Here is a 26,756-nt window from a genome sequence, read left to right on the forward strand (position 1 = left end):
TGGTATACTGGGGTCTATGTGCAAATCAATGGACTGAACTATGGCATGTGAAACATCTGGGATAAACCATGGAAAGGTCTGTGAGGCCTATATAGGGAGATGAGGTTTCAGGGCATTACACACGACAGCTTGAGCATGAATGTGAGAGGATGTGGCCTTTCTTCACCTGTTTCCTGGAGCAATCTTGCAGGAAGGGTGGGGGGATTAATTGCAAAAGAAAGGAAAAGAATGTATACATATTTTTTCTTTTCTCACATGCATATATGCTGTCTTCTGTGGGGCTGGGTGGCAATGGGAATGGATGATGGTGACCAAGTATGAATAAGTACATGTGTATGTACGTGTATGTATTCATACTTATATTGCATTACAGATGCTTCCCGAAATACATCCGAGTTCTGTTCTGACCGACTGGTTTTATCTCGAAATGGTTGTAAGTCAGAAATACGTCAGCATGGCATGTAGAATTTGTATATCTGTGCAGCATTCTTTTATCCTACTCAATTTCTCACATGATTATCTCATTTTTTTCAACCAGGTTTATCGTATGATTTTATTGCTGGAGTGGGTTGTACCATCACCATTCTGGTCCCTCAGTGCTCTCTCTACCTCGTCCTCCGTGGTGACCTTGACAGAGATCATTAGGTTGCTGTTGAACCTGTGCAGCCAGTGAAGCCAGAACTTTTAGTGGAAGGCAGCTGCCAGCTGGCAGTCCCAGTCATTCAGGTAGTGGTTGATCCGGGTGATGATGGCTGCTACCAGGGCGTTGACCAGTTCCTGAGCTTATAGCGGGTGATGGCCACTCTACCACTGGATGGTGTCAAGGGCAATAGCCACACAGGACATGACTAAGGCCCACTCCTTCAGGAAGGATATCTCCTGAGTCTCCCCACACACCTTACCAAGTACACTCAACAAACTTATAACTTTGTAACTCAAACACTCACTTTTGTCTCTCTTGCTATTATACAATGGCACTATACATGCATTCCACAGCACTTCACCAAGATTTATTTTTTTTTCTTTTTTTTTTTTTTTTATACTTTGTCGCTGTCTCCCGCGTTTGCGAGGTAGCGCAAGGAAACAGACGAAAGAAATGGCCCAACCCCCCCCCCCATACACATGTACATACACACGTCCACACACGCAAATATACATACCTACACAGCTTTCCATGGTTTACCCCGGACGCTTCACATGCCTTGATTCAATCCACTGACAGCACATCAACCCCTGTATACCACATCGCTCCAATTCACTCTATTTCTTGCCCTCCTTTCACCCTCCTGCATGTTCAGGCCCCGATCACACAAAATCCTTTTCACTCCATCTTTCCACCTCCAATTTGGTCTCCCTCTTCTCCTCGTTCCCTCCACCTCCGACACATATATCCTCTTGGTCAATCTTTCCTCACTCATTCTCTCCATGTGCCCAAACCATTTCAAAACACCCTCTTCTGCTCTCTCAACCACGCTCTTTTTATTTCCACACATCTCTCTTACCCTTACGTTACTTACTCGATCAAACCACCTCACACCACACACTGTCCTCAAACATCTCATTTCCAGCACATCCATCCTCCTGCGCACAACTCTATCCATAGCCCACGCCTCGCAACCATACAACATTGTTGGAACCACTATTCCTTCAAACATACCCATTTTTGCTTTCCGGGATAATGTTCTCGACTTCCACACATTTTTCAAGGCTCCCAAAATTTTCGCCCCCTCCCCCACCCTATGATCCACTTCCGCTTCCATGGTTCCATCCGCTGACAGATCCATTCCCAGATATCTAAAACACTTCACTTCCTCCAGTTTTTCTCCATTCAAACTCACCTCCCAATTGACTTGACCCTCAACCCTACTGTACCTAATAACCTTGCTCTTATTCACATTTACTCTTAACTTTCTTCTTCCACACACTTTACCAAACTCCGTCACCAGCTTCTGCAGTTTCTCACATGAATCCACCACCAGCGCTGTATCATCAGCGAACAACAACTGACTCACTTCCCAAGCTCTCTCATCCCCAACAGACTTCATACTTGCCCCTCTTTCCAAAACTCTTGCATTTACCTCCCTAACAACCCCATCCATAAACAAATTAAACAACCATGGAGACATCACACACCCCTGCCGCAAACCTACATTCACTGAGAACCAATCACTTTCCTCTCTTCCTACACGTACACATGCCTTACATCCTCGATAAAAACTTTTCACTGCTTCTAACAACTTGCCTCCCACACCATATATTCTTAATACCTTCCACAGAGCATCTCTATCAACTCTATCATATGCCTTCTCCAGATCCATAAATGCTACATACAAATCCATTTGCTTTTCTAAGTATTTCTCACATACATTCTTCAAAGCAAACACCTGATCCACACATCCTCTACCACTTCTGAAACCACACTGCTCTTCCCCAATCTGATGCTCTGTACATGCCTTCACCCTCTCAATCAATACCCTCCCATATAATTTACCAGGAATACTCAACAAACTTATACCTCTGTAATTTGAGCACTCACTCTTATCCCCTTTGCCTTTGTACAATGGCACTATGCACGCATTCCGCCAATCCTCAGGCACCTCACCATGAGTCATACATACATTAAATAACCTTACCAACCAGTCAACAATACAGTCACCCCCTTTTTTAATAAATTCCACTGCAATACCATCCAAACCTGCTGCCTTGCCGGCTTTCATCTTCCGCAAAGCTTTTACTACCTCTTCTCTGTTTACCAAATCATTTTCCCTAACCCTCTCACTTTGCACACCACCTCGACCAAAACACCCTATATCTGCCACTCTGTCATCAGACACATTCAACAAACCTTCAAAATACTCATTCCATCTCCTTCTCACATCACCACTACTTGTTAACACCTCCCCATTTACGCCCTTCACTGAAGTTCCCATTTGCTCCCTTGTCTTACGCACCCTATTTACCTCCTTCCAGAACATCTTTTTATTCTCCCTAAAATTTACTGATAGTCTCTCACCCCAACTCTCATTTGCCCTTTTTTTCACCTCTTGCACCTTTCTCTTGACCTCCTGTCTCTTTCTTTTATACTTCTCCCACTCAATTGCATTTTTTCCCTGCAAAAATCGTCCAAATGCCTCTCTCTTCTCTTTCACTAATACTCTTACTTCTTCATCCCACCACTCACTACCATTTCTAAACAGCCCACCTCCCACTCTTCTCATGCCACAAGCATCTTTTGCGCAATCCATCACTGATTCCCTAAATACATCCCATTCCTCCCCCACTCCCCTTACTTCCATTGTTCTCACCTTTTTCCATTCTGTACACAGTCTCTCCAGATACTTCTTCACACAGGTCTCCTTCCCAAGCTCACTTACTCTCACCACCTTCTTCACCCCAACATTCACTCTTCTTTTCTGAAAACCCATACTAATCTTCACCTTAGCCTCCACAAGATAATGATCAGACATCCCTCCAGTTGCACCTCTCAGCACATTGACATCCAAAAGTCTCTCTTTCGCACGCCTGTCAATTAACACGTAATCCAATAACGCTCTCTGGCCATCTCTCCTACTTACATAAGTATACTTATGTATATCTCGCTTTTTTAAACCAGGTTTTTAAACCAAGATTTATAAGTACATCAAAAATCCAAACCAATCCATAACACAGTTATCCTCTTAAACCTCTATCCTAATATATATTTCAGCTGGCTTGGGAGTGACCTCGAAGAGCATAGGACTGAGCACAAAGAGCACTGGTCCATATAAAGCACCCTCTTGTAGGTGCAAGGACTGAATAAACATGTTCTTATCCACTGCTAAGAGGCCCATTCTTTCTGATAGCTCTAATAAAGGAAAGGACTTTATTCAGAAAGCACTTAAATGCCACTGTCTTCATAAAAACAGAATGTGGAAAACAGCCCTGGGTCCAAGAAGACTGAGGTCCTCATTACCTGGATGGTCTCCTTAGCTCTTTCCATGGTGATGAGGGACATCAGGATTCATCCAAGAACTCCTTCAAACACACTGCACCATCCACATGGTTAAAAAAGTCTAACTCAAATTCCCACTCCAACTTCATGCCAATCTTTAAGTTGGGTCCTCCAGTTCACATTTACCTTTCTCCTTCAGCAACACCTGAAGAGCAAAAAAGAGCTTCCAGACCTATCTCCAAAGCACCATACTGATATCAGAGCAACGAGAAATCATCACTTACTCTGGGGCTTCCTTAAACTCTCATAACAGCCACTCTGTGCAGTGCAGGAAGGGGAGCCCTCTCTGTGCACACACCAAGCCTCCCATTAACCATCTACAGTTGCCTAAAGATTACCCTGGTAATACAGATGCATATCTTTTCTCTCTTTTTCTTTATAACTTCCATATGAGAAACTGCTGACCATATGACTGCAAACTGCACATCATTCAACCAGCCTCCTCAAAAATTACTTGGTTCCTCAAGAGTTTACTGCTTCACACATCTCCATGCACATCTTTAAACACTTACATGAGACCATTCCTGATCTGAACACTGGAACAAACAAGAAAAATCAAACTCATGTTGATGAGGGGAAATAGGGAATGGAGACATTCCTATCCTGTGTTTAACATTTTTCACTGAGTTAGCAACTGGTGACTGCACTTTCATTGGTTACTGTATTCACAAGATGGGTTTGTTATTTGACTAGCTAGTCTACTTTAATGACTACATATACATGGAAGCTTTACAACCCTTAGATCATTTATAAGGCTCAAAATACCATTGAAATATTAATAGACGATGTAGTAAACATTTACCATGGATATCAAGAAAATGAGAACGAGAACATATGATGCGCATTTGTGTATGTGGTTTCCATTACAGATAACAAGAGTTTTTCATGAAAATCAGAAGCTTAAACAAAAGAGGTACTACTTAACTAAAAAACTGATATACATGTTATGTAAGTTTTTTAACACTTATCAATCATGCAAATAGATAGGTCATGATTGAATACATGGAGTATATTTGACCATCAATGTAAAGAAGTCTGGAAGAGGGTGGAGAATGGTTCTGATGGGACTGATTCAGCAGTACAGGGAATAGCAGAATACCACACAAAGCAGGGCTTCAGAAACCTTTCCAAGTGTCACCACAAAATTCACCTACACATCTTTTGAGAGCCCTATTATTGCTTGGCGTTCAGAGGCCCCCTACCTTTTGTGCTAAAATCCCAGCACTACAGCTTGCTGGTAAATCCTTTCATTCCTAACCCCACAGAGTCCTAAAAATATATGCCATAAAGTCTAAATTTTCCTGCTCACATTTTAAGGAACTGATCATTGCACTACTGACTGGAGGTATTGTTGCCAGACATCTGTCACCTGTAACTCTTAACTAGCACAGATAATCAGTTACCTAGAAAAAGCCATTCGGGCCCCTAACCTATCATAGTGTAAACACATAGGGGCTCATGTGATGATAACAGCTATCATATATGGACAGAGCAAGAGACCATGAGGAGTGATTCTAAGTATAAAGTCATAAGAAAAATCAGTCTTGTAGCAGAAAGGAGAAATTTAAAATTAGATCATGCAACAGGTCACAAAATAAACAAAAGAATAACGGCCATGTTTTGCTAATATCTGTTTGTTTAAATGGTGTGCCAAATGCTTTGGTAACAAGAGAAGACGTGGTGCAAGCTTTGCATAAATAAAGTGTAGCAAGTTGGCTGGAGTGAATGTACTGCAGCTGCATTTCTTACGAAAAGGAGTCCCTGTGTTGGTGATTGGTTACCTAAGATTTTCATTGTATGCATGGATGAAAGTGAGGTGCCTAAAAATTGGAAGAATGGAAGTATAGAGTCCATTTTGTAATGAAATGTCAGGCAAAAGTGAGTGTCTGAATTACAGACATATTTGTCTACTACTGTACTGAGTAAGATGCATGGACAAGTTGTGACTGACAAGGTGCTTGAAAGCACAGAGCATTAGTAGTTTCAGGATTGGTTGAAGATGTGTAGATCAGATGTTTGTTTAGCATGTGTGTAAGAAATACTGAGTGAAACAGAAGGATTTGTAAGTGGCATTTAGGGATCAAGAGAAAGCACATGATAGAGTTGAGAGACTCTCTGTGGAAGGTGTTACCAAGGTGTTACCAGAAGCAGTGATGTGTTTCTATCACGAAAGTATGGCGTGTATGTAAGTGTGTGAGAAGGAGAGTGGTTCTAGGTGAGGATGGGTCTGTGGCAGGGAAGGTAATGTTATCATGGCTGTTTAATTTGTTTATGGGTGGGATGATGAGGGAGGTAAATATTTGCAAGGGTCTTGAGAGAGGAACAGATATGCAGCCTGCTGGTGAGAGGAGTGGTGCCTGGGACATGAATCAATTGTCATTTACTAGTGATAAGGCACTATATGACACTACTGGCAAATCTGAATGAGAAACTGCACAAGCTGGTTTTGGGAAAGTTTCCAAATGTGAATAAAAGCAAGGTTAGTAGGCTTAACAGGTTAATGGGAGTGTGAGTTGGAATGAGAGAACCTGGAGGAACTGGAGTGTTTTGATACCTTGGGGTGGATATGAAAGTGAATGAATCTTTGGAGATGAAGAAGCAAGAGGGTGACAGAGGGGGCAAAGGTCTTAAGTGTAAAAAAACAATGTGTGGAAAGAAAGGTCACTGTCTTTGAGAGCAAAGATGGGTATGAAGTGTGGGCCTTAGACAAAAATGCAGAATAGAGTGAATGTACTAAAAATATATGTGCTTTACTGTCACTGCAATATACATGACAGTGGATGTGAGTGAATAAGGTCATTTCTTTGCCTGTTCCTGGTGCTACCTTGTTGATGTGGAAGATTGCAAACAGGTAATAAAAATAATGACCTAAATGGCTGTAGATGTTTAGGCTAAGGGAGACAACTTTCTTATTGTGGTCATGACTGAAATGGAGCAATTAATCTCACTGAATATAAGTTTTCTTATTTCTGGTAACGGGATCAGCATTAATAATGATACTCCCATGGTGTAGTGGTTAGCGTTCCTGAATGTGACACATTCACGGGCTGCCCAGGGTCAAGTCCTGGTTACAGCAGTCAGTCCACAGTCAACCCATCTGTTCATCCACCACTAGGGTTTAGTCAATAAACTGAGTAACTGGCTCAGGCTTGGATGGTACTGCAGATGAATTTATCAAGAAAGAGGGTGATTGTGCTGTTGACTGCCTAGTAAGGATATTCAATGTATGTATGGATCATGGTGAAAAGCCTCAGGACAGGCAGAATGCATGTATAATGACATTGTGAGAAGGCAATGACATTGTGAGAAGGCAAAGAGGATAAAGGTGAATGTTCAAACTACAAAGGCATAATTATATGGAAGGGTACTGACTGAGAGGGTGAAGGCATGTACAGAGCCTCAGACTGAGGAAGAGCAGCGTGGTTTCAGAAGCGGTAGAGGATGTGTGGATCAGGTGTTTGCTTTGAAGAATGTATGAGAAATACTTAGAAAAAAAGATGGATTTGTATGTGGAATTTACAGATCCAGAGAAGGCATATGATAGGGTTAATAGAAGTGCTTTGTGGAAGATCTTAAGAGTATATGGAACAAAGAAAGGGGCCAAGTGAGGATATTCCCTCTAAGGCTCAGTCCTCTGTTCTTAACAATATTTCGATAACGCAGGATATGGCATATATGTTTTTTTTTTTTTTTTTTTTTTTGCCGCTGTCTCCCGCGTTTGCGAGGTAGCGCAAGGAAACAGACGAAAGAAATGGCCCAACTCACCCCCATACACATGTATATACATACGTCCACACACGCAAATATGCATACCTACACAGCTTTCCATGGTTTACCCCAGACGCTTCACATGCCCTGATTCAATCCACTGACAGCACGTCAACCCCGGTATACCACATCAATCCAATTCACTCTCTTCCTTGCCCTCCTTTCACCCTCCTGCATGTTCAGGCCCCGATCACACAAAATCTTTTTCACTCCATCTTTCCACCTCCAATTTGGTCTCCCACTTCTCCTCGTTCCCTCCACCTCCAACACATATATCCTCTTGGTCAATCTTTCCTCACTCATTCTCTCCATGTGCCCAAACCATTTCAAAACACCCTCTTCTGCTCTCTCAACCACGCTCTTTTTATTTCCACACATCTCTCTTACCCTTACGTTACTTACTCGATCAAACCACCTCACACCACACATTGTCCTCAAACATCTCATTTCCAGCACATCCATCCTCCTGCACACAACTCTATCCATAGCCCACGCCTCGCAACCATACAACATTGTTGGAACCACTATTCCTTCAAACATACCTATTTTTGCTTTCCGAGATAATGTTCTCGACTTCCACACATTCTTCAAGGCTCCCAGGATTTTCGCCCCCTCCCCCACCCTATGATCCACTTCCGCTTCCATAGTTCCATCCGCTGCCAGATCCACTCCCAGATATCTAAAACACCTTACTTCCTCCAGTTTTGCTCCATTCAAACTTACCTCCCAATTGACTTGACCCTCAACCCAACTGTACCTAATAACCTTGCTCTTATTCACATTTACTCTTAACTTTCTTCTTTCACACACTTTACCAAACTCAGTCACCAGCTTCTGCAGTTTCTTACATGAATCAGCCACCAGCGCTGTATCATCAGCAAACAACAACTGACTCACTTCCCAAGCTCTCTCATCCCCAACAGACTTCATACTTGCCCCTCTTTCCAAAACTCTTGCATTTACCTCCCTAACAACCCCATCCATAAACAAATTAAACAACCATGGAGACATCACCCACCCCTGCCGCAAACCTACATTCACTGAGAACCAATCACTTTCCTCTCTTCCTACACGTACACATGCCTTACATCCTCGATAAAAACTTTTCACTGCTTCTAACAACTTGCCTCCAACACCATATATTCTTAATACCTTCCACAGAGCATCTCTATCAACTCTATCATATGCCTTCTCCAGATCCATAAATGCTACATACAAATCCATTTGCTTTTCTAAGTATTTCTCACATACATTCTTTAAAGCAAACACCTGATCCACACATCCTCTACCACTTCTGAAACCACACTGCTCATCCCTAATCTGATGCTCTGTACATGCCTTCACCCTCTCAATCAATACCCTCCCATATAATTTACCAGGAATACTCAACAAACTTATACCTCTGTAATTTGAGCACTCACTCTTATCCCCTTTGCCTTTGTACAATGTATGAATATAAATTATTCATCTATATTCATGAGATCATGAGAGGCAAGTGTTTTGGGAGCAGCTAAATGAGTGTGTTAGCGGTTTTGACGCACGAGACCGGGTTATAGTGATGGGTGATTTGAATGCAAAGGTGAGTAATGTGGCAGTTGAGGGAATAATTGGTATGCATGGGGTGTTCAGTGTTGTAAATGGAAATGGTGAAGAGCTTGTAGATTTATGTGCTGAAAAAGGACTGATGATTGGGAATACCTGGTTTAAAAAGCGAGATATACATAAGTATACTTATGTAAGTAGGAGAGATGGCCAGAGAGCGTTATTGGATTACGTGTTAATTGACAGGCGTGCGAAAGAGAGACTTTTGGATGTTAATGTGCTGAGAGGTGCAACTGGAGGGATGTCTGATCATTATCTTGTGGAGGCTAAGGTGAAGATTAGTATGGGTTTTCAGAAAAGAGGAGTGAATGTTGGGGTGAAGAAGGTGGTGAGAGTAAGTGAGCTTGGGAAGGAGACCTGTGTGGGGAAGTACCAGGAGAGACTGTGTACAGAATGGAAAAAGGTGAGAACAATGGAAGTAAGGGGAGTGGGGGAGGAATGGGATGTATTTAGGGAATCAGTGATGGATTGCGCAAAAGATGCTTGTGGCATGAGAAGAGTAGGAGGTGGGCTGTTTAGAAAGGGTAGTGAGTGGTGGGATGAAGAAGTAAGAGTATTAGTGAAAGAGAAGAGAGAGGCATTTGGACGATTTTTGCAGGGAAAAAATGCAATTGAGTGGGAGAAGTATAAAAGAAAGAGACAGGAGGTCAAGAGAAAGGTGCAAGAGGTGAAAAAAAGGGCAAATGAGAGTTGGGGTGAGAGACTATCAGTAAATTTTAGGGAGAATAAAAAGATGTTCTGGAAGGAGGTAAATAGGGTGCATAAGACAAGGGAGCAAATGGGAACTTCAGTGAAGGGCATAAATGGGGAGGTGATAACAAGTAGCGGTGATGTGAGAAGGAGATGGAATGAGTATTTTGAAGGTTTGTTGAATGTGTCTGATGACAGAGTGGCAGATATAGGGTGTTTTGGTCGAGGTGGTGTGCAAAGTGAGAGGGTTAGGGAAAATGATTTGGTAAACAGAGAAGAGGTAGTAAAAGCTTTGCGGAAGATGAAAGCCGGCAAGGCAGCAGGTTTGGATGGTATTGCAGTGGAATTTATTAAAAAAGGGGGTGACTGTATTGTTGACTGGTTGGTAAGGTTATTTAATGTATGTATGACTCATGGTGAGGTGCCTGAGGATTGGCGGAATGCGTGCATAGTGCCATTGTACAAAGGCAAAGGGGATAAGAGTGAGTGCTCAAATTACAGAGGTATAAGTTTGTTGAGTATTCCTGGTAAATTATATGGGAGGGTATTGATTGAGAGGGTGAAGGCATGTACAGAGCATCAGATTGGGGAAGAGCAGTGCGGTTTCAGAAGTGGTAGAGGATGTGTGGATCAGGTGTTTGCTTTGAAGAATGTATGTGAGAAATACTTAGAAAAGCAAATGGATTTGTATGTAGCATTTATGGATCTGGAGAAGGCATATGATAGAGTTGATAGAGATGCTCTGTGGAAGGTATTAAGAATATATGGTGTGGGAGGCAAGTTGTTAGAAGCAGTGAAAAGTTTTTATCGAGGATGTAAGGCATGTGTACGTGTAGGAAGAGAGGAAAGTGATTGGTTCTCAGTGAATGTAGGTTTGCGGCAGGGGTGTGTGATGTCTCCATGGTTGTTTAATTTGTTTATGGATGGGGTTGTAAGGGAGGTAAATGCAAGAGTCCTGGAAAGAGGGGCAAGTATGAAGTCTGTTGGGGATGAGAGAGCTTGGGAAGTGAGTCAGTTGTTGTTCGCTGATGATACAGCGCTGGTGGCTGATTCATGTGAGAAACTGCAGAAGCTGGTGACTGAGTTTGGTAAAGTGTGTGGAAGAAGAAAGTTGAGAGTAAATGTGAATAAGAGCAAGGTTATTAGGTACAGTAGGGGTGAGGGTCAAGTCAATTGGGAGGTGAGTTTGAATGGAGAAAAACTGGAGGAAGTGAAGTGTTTTAGATATCTGGGAGTGGATCTGTCAGCGGATGGAACCATGGAAGCGGAAGTGGATCATAGGGTGGGGGAGGGGGCGAAAATTTTGGGAGCCTTGAAAAATGTGTGGAAGTCGAGAACATTATCTCGGAAAGCAAAAATGGGTATGTTTGAGGGAATAGTGGTTCCAACAATGTTGTATGGTTGCGAGGCGTGGGCTATGGATAGAGATGTGTGCAGGAGGATGGATGTGCTGGAAATGAGATGTTTGAGGACAATGTGTGGTGTGAGGTGGTTTGATCGAGTAAGTAACGTAAGGGTAAGAGAGATGTGTGGAAATAAAAAGAGGGTGGTTGAGAGAGCAGAAGAGGGTGTTTTGAAATGGTTTGGGCACATGGAGAGAATGAGTGAGGAGAGATTGACCAAGAGGATATATGTGTCGGAGGTGGAGGGAACGAGGAGAAGAGGGAGACCAAATTGGAGGTGGAAAGATGGAGTGAAAAAGATTTTGTGTGATCGGGGCCTGAACATGCAGGAGGGTGAAAGGAGGGCAAGGAATAGAGTGAATTGGAGTCATGTGGTATACAGGGGTTGACGTGCTGTCAGTGGATTGAATCAAGGCATGTGAAGCGTCTGGGGTAAACCATGGAAAGCTGTGTAGGTATGTATATTTGCGTGTGTGGACGTGTGTATGTACATGTGTATGGGGGGGGGGGTTGGGCCATTTCTTTTGTCTGTTTCCTTGCGCTACCTCGCAAACGCGGGAGACAGCGACAAAGTATAAAAAAAAAAAAAAAAAAAAAAAATTCATTATACTTAATCACCTTCTCCCGCATCAGCAAGATAGCTTGAGGAAAGAAATTCGGAATAGCCCAACCCACCCACATACACGTATATACAATGCATAAATGACCATACACGCACATATACATACATATACATTTCACCGTATACATATATATACATACACTGACATATACATTCCTATGAGTCCACGGGGAAAATGAAACACGAAAAGTTCCCAAGTGCACTTTCGTGTAATAATCACATCATCAGGGGAGACACAGGAGAGAAATATAAAAGTCAGTTGATATACATCGAAGAGACGAAGCTAGGACGCCATTTGTTTACATTGTGAAATGTACCTTGTAAATATATTTCATACACCCTGGAGCATCTAGGTCAAATAGGAAACTAATTTGCTTTTACTAAACCTAGCTCGTATGGTAACACATGTTGGGGTAACATTTCATCAAGGCCTGAAATTGAACTAACATTGATAAACCTGGGACACAGCCACCACACTGATTAGGACATGGTTAGATGCCAACTTATCCCTAGAAATTTGTTTTAACATTTGTAGTGCCTAAATCTTATTGAAGCTTTTGCTATTTGTCAAAGTGTTTCTTTTACATAGTTTGTGTATGTTGTCCCACATTTCAAATGAAGTGCCAAACTGTATATATATTTGTCATGTCTTTTATGCTCCCTTGTACATTTTAGTGTTTGAATTTTAGTGTCTGTCTGGGAGCTTTTCTGAAGGGAGGTGAATGCAAGAGTTTTGGAAAGAGGGGCAAGTATGCAGTATGTTGCGGATGAGAGAGCTTGGGAAGTGAGTCAGTTGTTTTTCGCTGGTGATACAGCACTAGTGGCTGCAGAAGTGAGAAACTGCAGAAGCTGGTGACTGACTTTGGTAAAGTGTGTGAAAGAAGAAAGCTGAGAGTAAATGTGAATAAGAGCAAGGTTATTAGGTACAGTAGGGTTGAGCGAAAAGTCAATTGGGAGGTAAGTTTGAATGGAGAAAAACTGGAGGAAGTGAAGTGTTTTAGATATTCTGGGGATGGAACCATGGAAGTGGAAGTGACTCATAGGATGGGGGAGGGGGCGAAAATCCTGGGAGCCTTGAAGAATGTGTGGAAGTCAAGAACATTATGTCGGAAAGCAAAAATGGGTATGTTTGAAGGAATAGTGGTTCCAACAATGTTATATGGTTGTGAAGCATGGGCTATGGATAGAGTTGTGCGCAGGAGGGTGGATGTGCTGGAAATGAGATGTTTGAGGACAATATGTGATGTGAGGTGGTTTAATTGAGTAAGTAATAACAGGGTAAGAGAGATGTGTGGTAATAAAAAGAGTGTGGTTGAGAGAGCACAAGAGGGTGTTCTGAAATGGGTTGGTCACATGAAGAGAATGAGTGAGGAAAGATTGACCAAGAGGATATATGTGTCAGAGGTGGAGGGAACGAGGAGAAGTGGGAGACCAAATTGGAGGTGGAAAGATGGTGTGAAAAAGATTTTGAGGGATCGGGACCTGAATATGCAGGAGGGTGAAAGGCATGCAAGGAATAGAGTGAATTGGAATGATGTGGTATACCAGGGTCGACGTGCTGTAAATGGATTGAACCAGGGCATGTGAAGTGTCTGGGGTAAACCATGGAAAGTTCTGTGGGGCCTGGATGTGGAAAGGGAGCTGTGGTTTTGGTGCATTATTACATGACAGCTAGAGACTGAGTGTGAACGAATGGGGCCTTTGTTGTCCTTTCCTAGCGCTACCTCGCACACATAAGGGGGGAGGGGGTTGTTATTTCATGTGTGGCGAGGTGGCGACAAAGCAAAATAAATAAAATAAATAAATAAATAATGTCTGTGTGCATATATATATATATGTATACAATGAGATGTATAGGTATGTATATTTGTGTGTGTGGACGTGTATATATATACATGTGTATGTGGGTGGGTTGGGCCATTCTTTCGTCTGTTTCCTTGCGCTACCTCGCTAACGTGGGAGACAGCGACAAAGCAAAATAAAAAAAAATATATAACATTGTGAAATACTATTAACAATGTTATTAACCACATTACATACCCACTGTCTCTTGGTTTCCTCCAGAGCCTTCCAACTGTCTTTCTCTATCATCGCGTGGAAGTTTTCGTATCCATTTCTCTGTATCGTCATCCTACTCCAGGAGATAAAATACAAGACATTTAAGAAATTCCAAGTAAAGCTGAATTAGTCCACATGACATAGAGAAATCTTCTAAAGAAAGCCTATATTAAAAAAAATATGCCAAAATATGTATATTAACAATCAAGATAATACTTCTGCCTGATCATTTATCTCAAGTGATGGAAATGTCTGGTGGAACAGTAGACTGACAAGCTGCATAATCAGTTAACAGTAGGTTTCTATGACACAGCAAGGGGAACAATATCAAATGTACTTCAATATAATAAAAATTATAAACGAAATATTCTAAATTACCTTTATTTTCTCCATATGCTTTGATGATTCCAGGTGCTTCACATAACCATAAACATGAGTGAAAAAAACATTACATGGCTGACACCAATGTGTGTTCATATCCTTGGATGAATTTAACATTTTCCCTTTGCTTACAGAAATTTTCTCACTTTCCTTGCACAAATCCCCTTTAGGTGTTTTAACAGCATTTTGAATGTCATTTTTCTGTACACTGTGTGGATACTGTATTTGCATTAGGCTCCTTTTATTCAAACGTGAACTTTTGTTCTCACTTATTCGGACTAGTTGACTTTCCTCTAAATTTGGATGACCTAAAGAACCTATGCCTTTCTCAATACTGTCATTCTCCTTTTGCGCTGAGATATCGGTTGTACCCAAACAAACATCTCCATTTTCCTCGGGGTCACGATTTACAGATTTCATTTCTAATTTCTCTACCTGCTCTGGCAAATGCTTTTTCTTATCTGTGCACATTCCTCTGATTTTATCATCACAAAGAAGATGACTATTTAAGATGCTGGCTGGCTGTTCAGTCAGGGACTCATGATAAATTCTACAATCTGTTTTGGCTGCACTCTTTTCTAGTTTGTCATTGCTTTCATCTTTTGTTCTTTCATGCAAAGGCTTCTTTTTGTTCGCCATATTTTCAAGCAATTCCAAAATAGTGAGCGTAAGTTTCTTTTGAGTCAATAATGAGCATCCAGAGGCATTCACTTGTTTATTGTTATGATAACCTAACTTTTCTGTGGTCTTTGTAAAACTTTTATTATTTTCTAATATATCTATTTTCCTACTGAGGAATTTGATCTGTGCATTAAGCTTGAGGATATAAGTAGACAGTTCCTTTAAAAGACAAGAATTTTCATTTAGTATTTTTGTAAGCTTAGCAGTGTCACCATTGAAGCCATCCATTATACTATCTCTTTGTAAGCTTAAATTCTTCTTTTGCATTATCAACATCTTAACTTTATGCACCAACTGTTGTTTCTGTGATACCAGGGACATTAGCTCTTTCATTTCATCATCTTCACATAATTCACCCTCTTCTCTGTCATCATTTTCAAATGCATCTAAGGCAGAGTTTCCAGACGTGTCTTTTAAATGAGTGGAAACATATGAGGAATCTACATTTTGTAATGAAATAATACCATTACAATGGCAACTTTTTCTGGTACCAGATTCAGAGGGCATCAGTGTTACATTCTCATTATCGTTTGATTTCTCTTGAATTTTTGCAACTAAGTTAAGTAAACTATCCATGCTGAATCTACAGTCTCGGTCCTTAGCATTGACAGATGATTTACAAAAGTTTTCTAAATTCATAGTTTTATTGGCATAATGTTTTTGATCAACAAAACCATACTTTTTATTATCCTCATCTGGCCAGTTACAAGCAACCTGTGAGGACATAGTTCTATCTTTGTTGAGATAATTTGAGTCCACAGTAGCTGTGGATTTTATGTTGATCAAAGGAACATTCTTCTCTTTACAGTCAATCAAAACAGAGGGATTTTGATGTTTGATTTTTTTTTCCCTCTGATACTGTGAATTCATCACAGGTATGTTTTTCAAACATGTTTCACTCTGTAAACTTTTACTAGGTTGATCAAACACTTCAGTTTGTTTCCCCTGAATGAGCCTTCTTGTTGGTGATAAGTCACTGCTGACCATATTTCTTGTGGATCTGAAAATGAATTAAAACATATGGTAAAATCCCTATCTACTTCAGCTCTTCCTGGTATAGGCAGTGCATTGCATCTACAAGTGCTTTAATTGCTAACAGAAAAAACATAACTTTAAAGTGTTTAGCACATTCAGAAACTTCCATCATCAATGAAAATGCTCTGCAGTACAATATTCAGCCATAACTGCTCGGGAAAATACTGAATCAATGAAATAAGGAACTCTAAAACCCATGAACACTGTTCTAGCTCTGTAGAAAGATTTATCACCTTTTCCCAGTAAAACACTCATATAATTTCTTCTCTGAGGGTAAATACTTTGGAAGAGATAAATGGTCTTCCTTGCAAATATTTTAAAATGACCTTTCTTTGGACCAATACTACTTTGCTTGCCATACTGCCACTGCTATGCTGACCCTATAGAAGAGACAACTTAGCTGGTATGGAGTCCTACATCCTTTCTTTTACTCAATCCTTATTCCCTCAATTATGGTTTTATTGCTCTTGGTCTGAATCCTTTAACATCAGAGATGGAACAAACGGGGCCATCAAACACCTTCCCTAACCACAATTTCCAACTTAATTTTTTGTTGAAAGCACTGCAAAGCTATCATTTGTAGAGTACAGCACATTATAGAAGGAAAGTGAGCCGACTTATTTTTTTCATTACAGGAGAGAGTCCCTCAGGACCAACTACAGATCACAAAAAATGTTTAAACTGCCCCCTTCATCATGTTATATACCTTTAGGTGTTTGCTCCCATCATCACATGACAAATCAAAGCATCCTGTTTCTGTTTCAAATCTCAGCTGATATTTGCTTCCACCAATTAATCATAAAAGTCACTAACGGCATATCTTGAAAAAATATTACACACTTCAGTCACTCAAAGAATATCACAGTTTGGACACTCGTTGCATGATATCTCACACATTTTCAATATAATTTTACTATTTTGTATTTTACAGATAACCCCAATGATTCTAAGAATATGAGCAAAACTCTAATTGTAATGGTCAGACAGGCATGCGTATTTAATGATCACTAATGCTAAGACATTCATTTCACCTAATTTTCCTTCCATTATTGTTGTTTGTCGGTGATACAGCATTTGTGACTGATTCAAGTGAGAAACCACAGAAGTTGGTAACTGAGTTAGGAAAAGTGTGTGAAAGGAGAAAGTCGAGCATAAATGTGAATAAGAGCAAGGTTATTAGGTTCAGTAGGTCTGAGGGACAAATTACTCGGGCTGTAAGTTTGAATGGAGAAAAATTGGAGGAAGTGAAGTGTTTTACATATCTGGGAATGGTCTTAGCAGCGAATGGAACCATGGAAGTGGAAGTAAGTCGCAGGGTGGGGGAGGGGGCGAAGGTTCTGGAAGCAATGAAGAATGTGTGGAAAGAGAGAATGTTATCTTGGGGAGCACAAATGGGTATGTTTGAAGGAATAGTAGTTCCAACAACATTATATGGTTGCAAGGCATGGGTTGTACACAGGGTGCATGTATTGGAAGTGAAATGTTTGAGGACAATATGTGGTGTGAGGTGGTTTGATTGAATAAGTAACAAAAGAGTAAGAGAGATGTGTGGTACTAAAAAGTGTGTGGTTCACACAGCAGAAGAGGGTGTGTTGAAATAGTTTGGATATATGAGAGAGAATGAGGGAGGAAAGGTTGACAAATAGGATATATGTGTCAAAGGTAGAGAGAACAAGGAGAAGCAGGAGACTAAACAGGAGGTGGAAGAGTGGAGTGAAAAAGATTTTGACAAACTGGGGCCTGAACATGCAAGAGAGTGAGAGGATATAAGGTAGAGTGAATTGGAACAAGGTGGTTGATGCACTGAAACCACAGCTCCCTTTCCACATCCAGGTCCCACAGAACTTTCCATGGTTTACCCAAGACACTTCACATGCCCTGGTTCAATCCATTGACAGCACGTCGACCCTGGTATACCACATCGTTCCAATTCACTCTACTCTTTGCATGCCTTTCACCCTCCTGCATGTTCAGGCCCCGATCACTCAAAATCTTTTTCATTCCATCTTTCCACCTCCAATTTGGTCTCCCACTTCTCATTCCCTTCACCTCTGACATATATATCCTCTTTGTCAATCTTTCCTCACTCATTCTCTCCATGTGACCAAACCACTTCTAAACACCCTCTTCTGCTCTCTCAACCACACTCTTTTTATTACCACACATCTCTCTCACCCTTTCATTACTTAATCAAACCTCCTCACACCACATACTGTCCTCAAACATCTCATTTCCAGCACATCCACCCTCCTCTGCACAACTCTAACTATAGCCCATGCCTTGCAACCATATAACATTGTTGGAACCACTAGTCCTTCAAACATACCAATTTTTGCTTTCCAAGATAACATTCTCGACTTCCACACATTTTTCAATGCTCCCAGAACTTTCGCCCCCTCCCCCACTCTATGATTCACTTCCGCTTCCATGGTTCCATCTGCTGCCAAATCCACTCCCAGATATCTAATGCACTTCACTTACTCTAGTTTTTCTCCATTCAAACTTACCTCCCAATTGACTTGTCCCTCAACCCTACTGTACCTAATAACCTTGCTCTTATTCACATTTATTCTCAGCTTTCTTCTTTCACGCATTTTACCAAACTCAGTCACCAACTTCTGCAGTTTCTCACCCGAATCAGCCACTAGCGCTGTATCATCAGCGAACAACAACTGACTCACTTCCCAAGCTCTCTCATCCACAACAGACTGCATACCTGCCCCTCTTTCCAAAACTCTTGCATTCACTTCCCGTGTAAGCAAGGTAGCACAAGGAAATAGACGAAAGGGTAAGAGAGAAGTATTGTTGTGGTATGAGTATGAATGAGAGTTGAAATAGAAAGGATGAGTCCGGTGTAAATGCCTAAGAAGTTATCCATATTGGAAGTGAAGGAAACAAGGAAAACAAAGAAAATCAGGAATAAGAGGAAAGATGGAGTGCAAGATGCTTCAAGTGTTTTGGGTCTGAGCAGGGTGTGAAGCATGTGCAGGATAGAGCAAACTGGGGCAATGTGGTATACTGGGGGCAACATGCTTTCCATAGACTAAACCAGGGGATAATGAAATGGTCAGGAGAAACCATGGAAAGGTCTGTTGGGACTGGTTGTGCTGAGGGGTATTTGGTTTTCGTGCATTGCACACAACAGCTATCTCAGTATTGCTGGACACAGAGAACAAGTATGAAAATACAAAGATAAAATGTAAACTAAACAATCCAGTGACAAGAATGAGTTCTTACTTATTAGATTTGCATGACACCTCAGAAATGCCTCAACATTTCATACACTAACAATCTGGTAAAAAGAATAAAGTGAAAATTTATCATATCTCACCGGTTTGATTTACTCGAATCCTCAGAATATACCTCACTCTTCAAGGGGTGTTTGTGTGATAAAAATGTATCTTGAGATGAATGATCAGAAGGGTACCAAATTACTTCATCTTCACACTGACTGCTTTCCGACACTTCCTCTTCAAATCGATCAAGCTCTTGTCCAACCTCTTCTAAACCTTGACATAATTCCTCATCAAAATCTTCAAATGCAACAGAACTACAGTTCCAGTCAGGTGAATAAGAGGTAGTTTCAAAAACAGAGCTCTCACTGCTCTGTGGTAAGTCTGTCATCTGTCTTCTCTTGTTCCCACTGTCATTTTTGTTCTTTATGGCAGAATTTTCAATTACTGTCTGAATGAAAAAGAAACATAAATATATAATGAATATCACACAAGTAGGAAAACTGAACGACTAAAATTCAATAAAATCTAGGGTATAGTATGCCCCACCTTCTCCTCACTGACAGTGTTGAAGACTGCTATTTCCCACAACTGTCTGTATGTTCAATCATCCCTAAGAGTCCATTCAGCTCTCTGTCTGACTTTTTACCTTCTAAATTCATCTTTCACCAAATTTATATTTGTAAACAACTCTTGTGTTACCCGCCCTTTGTGAAGAAAGAGTATGATTAAATATAATGGTGAATACCTGTCTCCAAGTACCTATGACACGATTTTGCCATGAGACTGGGCCAGGGTTGACAAAGGCCCAGGAGAGCAAATGGCATATGGCTCCCCAGCACCCACCAGAAAAGGGGAGCTGGGGGGGATGGGATGACAAGAAAAAATATAAACTTGTCAAATAATTTTCTCAAAATCACATAATATGAAATACACATACTTGAAGTTTAATATCATCATCAGTCATATCAAATCAATAACAAAGAGGTCTGATTAGTCCTATTCGACCTGCACATCTACACTTTGTTTCTTGCAGCAGATAATTTGCATTAACAAAAGAAAGCGCTACTACGACCAGTCACATGGTTTTTGTAACCTAAATGAGCTACACTAATACCTAAGTTTTACATAACTTTCAAAGGCCCCAAATTTTCCACTATCAGTAATACTTTTATAAATTTCTCCTCTCCTCTTCTTGGCCTTAAAGAACCCTCTTAATGGGCCTGGGCACGACTAGCACACAGTGCTCTTAGAGTAGAAAGTGGGAAAGGAGTTCTGTTGCCACATTACTAACAAATACTATAAAAGATTTGGTGAAATCTACAATGCAGGAATCAGACTACCAGACCCAGTAAACACATACAAGTTACGCATTAAAAATCACAAAGACTGCTATGACAGAGTGAACTCCATCTTAGATCAAATAGCTGGATGGGAAGACCAAATGTTCCACCACAGCTAGAGAGCTTTTGACACAGCCGCATCAGGAGTTGATTTCTAAGAAGCTAGATTTAGGAGTAGGAAGAACAGGTTGGCTCCTTTGCTGGTTAGAAGATTACCTTGGCAGATGAAAGCAAAATGCATGAAGTGGGTTGGGGTCACAAGTGACATGCTGCAGAGCTCAGTGTTGGCTCCACTTACCGTATATTATTGGTATATGAAAATGACTTGCTTGATGGACTGGACTCTTGCCTGAACATGTTTCTGGATGATACCAAGATCATAAAATACATAATGGAGTAAGGGTGACTATATCAATTTACAAGGAGACATGAACAAATGTTATCAATTCTGAAAATTTGTCAACTTCAAAATGGCTGTCAATATTATTACACAATATCAAAAGCTACAAAGGTTATAACTGACTCTTGTACTAAGCACTTTCAGAGCTTGTCCAGAGACAAACTAAGCAATCATGAGGCCACAGGCTGGGGCCCCATGTTTCAGTGTTTCCAAACTCCATATCAAAAACAGATTTCAGCACTATAACATAATGCACTAGATTTATATTTTCAAATCAAACATTTCAATGAATAAATCAAACTCTACAAATCAAAGCTTCAGTTCAAAAAATTCATAACTAAAACTCAGTTGTGAATAAAATTTTGATTCTGAAGTCATCTATTTATCTATAATTACCCTACAACCAATTTCTTTGAACGAGACCTGGCATTACCCATTAAAGGCTCCTACAGCCCAAGGATGTGCTACTTCCAGTATACTTCTTTGAAGTGAGAAGTTCTATGATGTGGCTTACTCCCACTGGTACATCCTTACTTGAGGATATTCATACAATATCCACTGCCTCTCATTGACATGCTGCCTCTCTCATTATTTTAATACGACTGTTCTATTCATCAAATGACTCATTCAACGAATGTCATTAATGATTCAATGCTGTGCACCATTTATATAGCTATATATTCACTACTTAGCAAAGACATAGTATAATGACCCCAGTGACAGCTGTTTTGCTTAGCGCTTCAGGTACGTATCCTGAGTACTAATTAGGGGATTACTAAGTAATGCTTCAGTGGCTGTTTTGCCACAGGCTGTCTGACTGGTAAAGGCTGCTCTACCACCAATACTGAATTTGCAGTTTAAACAAATACCAGTCTTAGGTTAAAAACTGACTAGTCTTGCCATGGAATCTTCCTCTGGTCTGTTTCCTTGCGCTACCTCGCTAACGCAGGAGACAGCGACAAATTATAATAAATTAATAAATAATATATAATAAATCAAATCTCAAAATAAATACAGTAAACCACTGATTTAAGGAAGGGAAGGGGTATCCGTTAATGTCGAGTCTCTTAAATTGAATGTACACTATTTCTGTGCCACATTTAAGTTCACATGCATTTTTTTAACTCCTCTATCAGTGTAGGGTTTAGTGTGTGGTATGATAGTTGGGTGGCGGGCACATGGCAGCGTGGGAATGCTTGCTGGGCAGTTGGAGGCAGAAGAGACAGAGATAGAGGTGATGCCACCTCTCTCCTGGGAAAGGATACTTCTTTATAACATGGACAAACTACCTACTTTCAATGTACCTCTTACATGGCGAAATGAGTAGGATTCGTACCTACGCGCAAAAATCCCAAGTTATGGCAAGGCTTCTCACCTTCAGGAGATGGGGTGCACCCAAGGAAATCACCTCAGACGGGGGAACCAATCTAGACAGTGAGGAGATGGAAGCTTTCTACAAAACATGGGGAACCATGGTCCACATCTCCTCAGTCCACTTCCCCCAGTCCAATGGATGTGCCGAAGCAGCGGTAAAGGCGGCCAAATGGGTGTTGAGGGGCAACACGGGTGTTGGAGGTAGCCTGCACAACAGCAAAAAGACTCAGGGTATGCTCCAATATCTCAAGACCCTCCCAAGAGAGGGTCATCTACACAGTTGGCAACAGGAAGACAGTTGTGAAATAATGTCCAGGCACCTCAGCAACATTATCTGATAAACCAGCAATGCAGAACTGCTTTGCAAAACAGGGATCGGACCATTGCAATCTCAAAATAAATACAGTAAACCACTGATTTAAGGAAGGGAAGGGGTATCCGTTAATGTCGAGTCTCTTAAATTGAATGTACACTATTTCTGTGCCACATTTAAGTTCACATGCATTTTTTTAACTCCTCTATCAGTGTAGGGTTTAGTGTGTGGTATGATAGTTGGGTGGCGGGCACATGGCAGCGTGGGAATGCTTGCTGGGCAGTTGGAGGCAGAAGAGACAGAGATAGAGGTGATGCCACCTCTCTCCTGGGAAAGGATACTTCTTTATAACATGGACAAACTACCTACTTTCAATGTACCTCTTACATGGCGAAATGAGTAGGATTCGTACCTACGCGCAAAAATCCCAAGTTATGGCAAGGCTTCTCACCTTCAGGAGATGGGGTGCACCCAAGGAAATCACCTCAGACGGGGGAACCAATCTAGACAGTGAGGAGATGGAAGCTTTCTACAAAACATGGGGAATCATGGTCCACATCTCCTCAGTCCACTTCCCCCAGTCCAATGGATGTGCCGAAGCAGCGGTAAAGGCGGCCAAATGGGTGTTGAGGGGCAACACGGGTGTTGGAGGTAGCCTGCACAACAGCAAAAAGACTCAGGGTATGCTCCAATATCTCAAGACCCTCCCAAGAGAGGGTCATCTACACAGTTGGCAACAGGAAGACAGTTGTGAAATAATGTCCAGGCACCTCAGCAACATTATCTGATAAACCAGCAATGCAGAACTGCTTTGCAAAACAGGGATCGGACCATTGCAGAGAGCCAGGCTCTTGTGCAGGGAGGTCCGGCAGATGATACCGTTACGCTGCCCATTGTCCATGGGCACCCCTGTCTGCATGCAGGATGTCGCTTCAAAGGTGTGGGACAGGTCAGACATGGTATTGGAGATGAAGCTGCATAGCCATTACTCAGTGAAGGTGGATGGCAGTGGCCGCCTGTCTTTGTGAAACCAACATCATCTATTCGTACAATTCCTCTTTCAGCAGAATGGTTATCCCTTCCTTAGCTCTTGCCCTCACACAAACTCACGACTTTACCCCTTAAGACATTCCTAAATAATTCCTCCCCCTTCCCCTTGAGCTTACTTTTCACTTAAGAGCTAGAACATCCAGGTTCCTCTCCTCAAAAATAAAACGTATCTCTCCCTTCTCCTTACCCTAGTTAAACCTATCTTCATGATTCTTGGCAGGCATAGACATGTCAACACTTACTCTGGGGAAGTTAATAAAAATTCAAATTCCATACAAACCATGGGAAGAGCAAGCATTGGCTGGAACACTGACTTGTTTACAAAATGACCATAAACAGAAAGAATATGAATCACATCATACTTTACTGTAATGTCATCAAATGCAATATCAATCACAAACATATCTTAAAATATGTCTTAAAATATCTTGAAATAACTTTTTAAGAAAAAATTGCATCAAAAATAAGATAAAAAACTATTTTTTCAAATCTATCACAACTAGGGAAGGGTCAAGGGACATTATGAGAATTTATTCCCAAACTGTCACCTGTCATGTATGTGAAATTTTAGACAAACCTCAATAACTTCGGTACTCAGATTTTTGCAACACCGCTGGACCCCTTCCATCCAAACCATTTCATAATCAACCTTGATATCAAACCCCACATGGAAATAAAAAGGTTACCCCTGCTTCACACTTCAACAGCCTACACTTACAGATACCCTTCTGCCATACAACATACAACAATGACATAACATACAGTATAATGACCTAACAAGCACTAAACAACTGCTAGCCCCAACCTTAAACTCTATCCCACCAAACATACAGTCATTTGAGTCTGCACTTCCTAGCCATGCACGAGTTATGCTTTCTTGTCTATTTTTTGGACACCACCTATCTCTCAAAAGTCACAAACCCTGCTTCAACATAAGACCTCCACCTGCCTAAGATGCACCTTCCATAATAATGATACTGGACATACTGCTCAAGTGTCCTGTATTAACCTGACAATTGTATAATCAGAACCACTTCTATCCAGTGGATGTGATCAGTTTCCTGAGAGCTGCTGGGGTAAAAGGGTAACTTTCACAAAAGTTAAGGTAAAGTAACCATGGAGTTTATATATGTTTTCCTTTTCCCCCCTTACTCAGGTAGCATCAGGAACTGTCCCTTTTGAGGTAAAATCCTTGCCTTGCTCCTTTTTCTGTTCCTTCTTTTAGATACTAATAATAGAGGTTGGGAGGATTCACAGCATCCCACTCCCATCCCTTGTAATAATTATCTACAACACAGGGGAGATATAAAGGTAGTATTTAATATTCCCTAACCCAGGATATCATACAAGTATCTATTTTCATTTCTATACAGTCTTCAGTAATAATTCATGCATCTACAAAACCTACCTTAGTAGTCATCATCACAGTTTCCTTGCTATCTATTCTGATGTGGAGCAAAGGGCAAAACTTCCTCCTGCACCATTCCCCATCAGGGCAATGGTAAGTGTGGAGATATCTGCAGCTATCTGAGCTATTTCTGCATTTCTTTTCCGTCCAAAACTTACAAGTCTGATGTATTTTGCCTGAAGTTCCATAGCTGTCAATCTGAAAGACAAATAAATAAGGAAGAATAACAAATGTTCATAGAAATTATGAATCATTTCAAATATTTAACTGTTTTATTTTCCATGTGTCTTACAACTCAGGTCAAACTTCATTTTAACCTTTTGCTGCTCTGTTCCTGTTATGATAATTCTTCGGTAACCTGCTTTGGTCCTCACAAGATGATCTAATGTTTCCTGCACTCTTTTGAAATACAAGTTGATACATGATTTCAACAATTGTTCTCAGATGTCAAGATCATTCATCTGCTATAGCTTGAAAAGATATTACATGCCTCATTCACCCAAAGATCTTTGTAAGTGTATGTACATGAATCTGGTGAGACCATAATCATACACTCCAACATAATCATGTGATTCACATGATAAGTAGAGCACTTGATGAATAATTTTCGTTATACTTCTCATAAAGTAAGATATGAGAAATATCTGTTTGCAGGAGCAAAACTGTCTGTGGCCCTGAGCAAAGATTGTGGCCAGGGTGAGGTTTAGAGGGACTTGAAAAGAGGTAGCACGTACACAGCCACCCTCTATGGCATCTGCTCACTACAATGTTATGACGTATTGGTCATTTTAAGTTGAATGTGCTTGAGTTTAAAAATTGCTTTGATGAAAAATTGTACTCACCAAAGGCTTTTCATGTAATCTCACACATTAGCAAAGCAATACCAGGAACAGACAAAGAAATAGCCTAATTCCCTCACATCCATTCTTTTGCTGTCTTGTGTAAGGCACCAAATCCACAATCAGGCTTCATAGATCTTTTCATGATTTATGCCAGCTGCTTCAGATGACCTGATCTGTTCTACTGGCCATACTACAAGAGGTCCAATTGGTGCATTTGATCTAGTATATGCATAAAACCATAGGAAAATAAAACAATATTAGTTCCCAAGTGCACATTCGTGTAATGATCACACTAACAGGGCAGATACAAGAATGAGATAAAAGAAGTAGAACAAGAGATAGAAGAATGAGATAGAAAAAGTAGAACAGTCAGTTGATATACAAGGAAGAGATGTATCTAAGACACCAGAGGTAAACAAGAATAACTGGATGGTGGTATTTGGGTCTGGCATCATGCCTATCATAGAATTCTTATGGGGGACCTAGGAGATGAGCTTTTTTTTTTTTTTTTCTTTTTTTAGTTGAAACTGCAAGGGCAACTGAGGCCTTAATCAAGGCCAAA

The 26,756-nt window shown here is 40.9% G+C and overlaps 1 protein-coding gene across 2 annotated transcripts in view; it reads right to left on the reverse strand.

Annotated features, from left to right (window-relative positions):
- The window catches only part of LOC139764677 (uncharacterized), a 55,275-nt gene that overhangs the window by 5,914 nt on the left and 22,605 nt on the right, over positions 1-26,756 (reverse strand). For both annotated transcript variants that reach the window (XM_071691558.1, XM_071691557.1), the window contains exons 3-6: positions 25,353-25,550; positions 19,563-19,915; positions 14,513-16,196; positions 14,117-14,207 (exon numbers count right to left, since the gene is read on the reverse strand). In XM_071691558.1, the coding sequence (XP_071547659.1) occupies positions 14,117-14,207; positions 14,513-16,196; positions 19,563-19,915; positions 25,353-25,550 (2,326 nt within the window). The remainder of the gene's footprint in view (positions 1-14,116; positions 14,208-14,512; positions 16,197-19,562; positions 19,916-25,352; positions 25,551-26,756) is intronic.

This window comes from Panulirus ornatus, chromosome 50 (genome assembly GCF_036320965.1).
Source record: "Panulirus ornatus isolate Po-2019 chromosome 50, ASM3632096v1, whole genome shotgun sequence".
In the NCBI taxonomy this organism is placed as follows: Eukaryota; Metazoa; Arthropoda; class Malacostraca; order Decapoda; family Palinuridae; genus Panulirus; species Panulirus ornatus.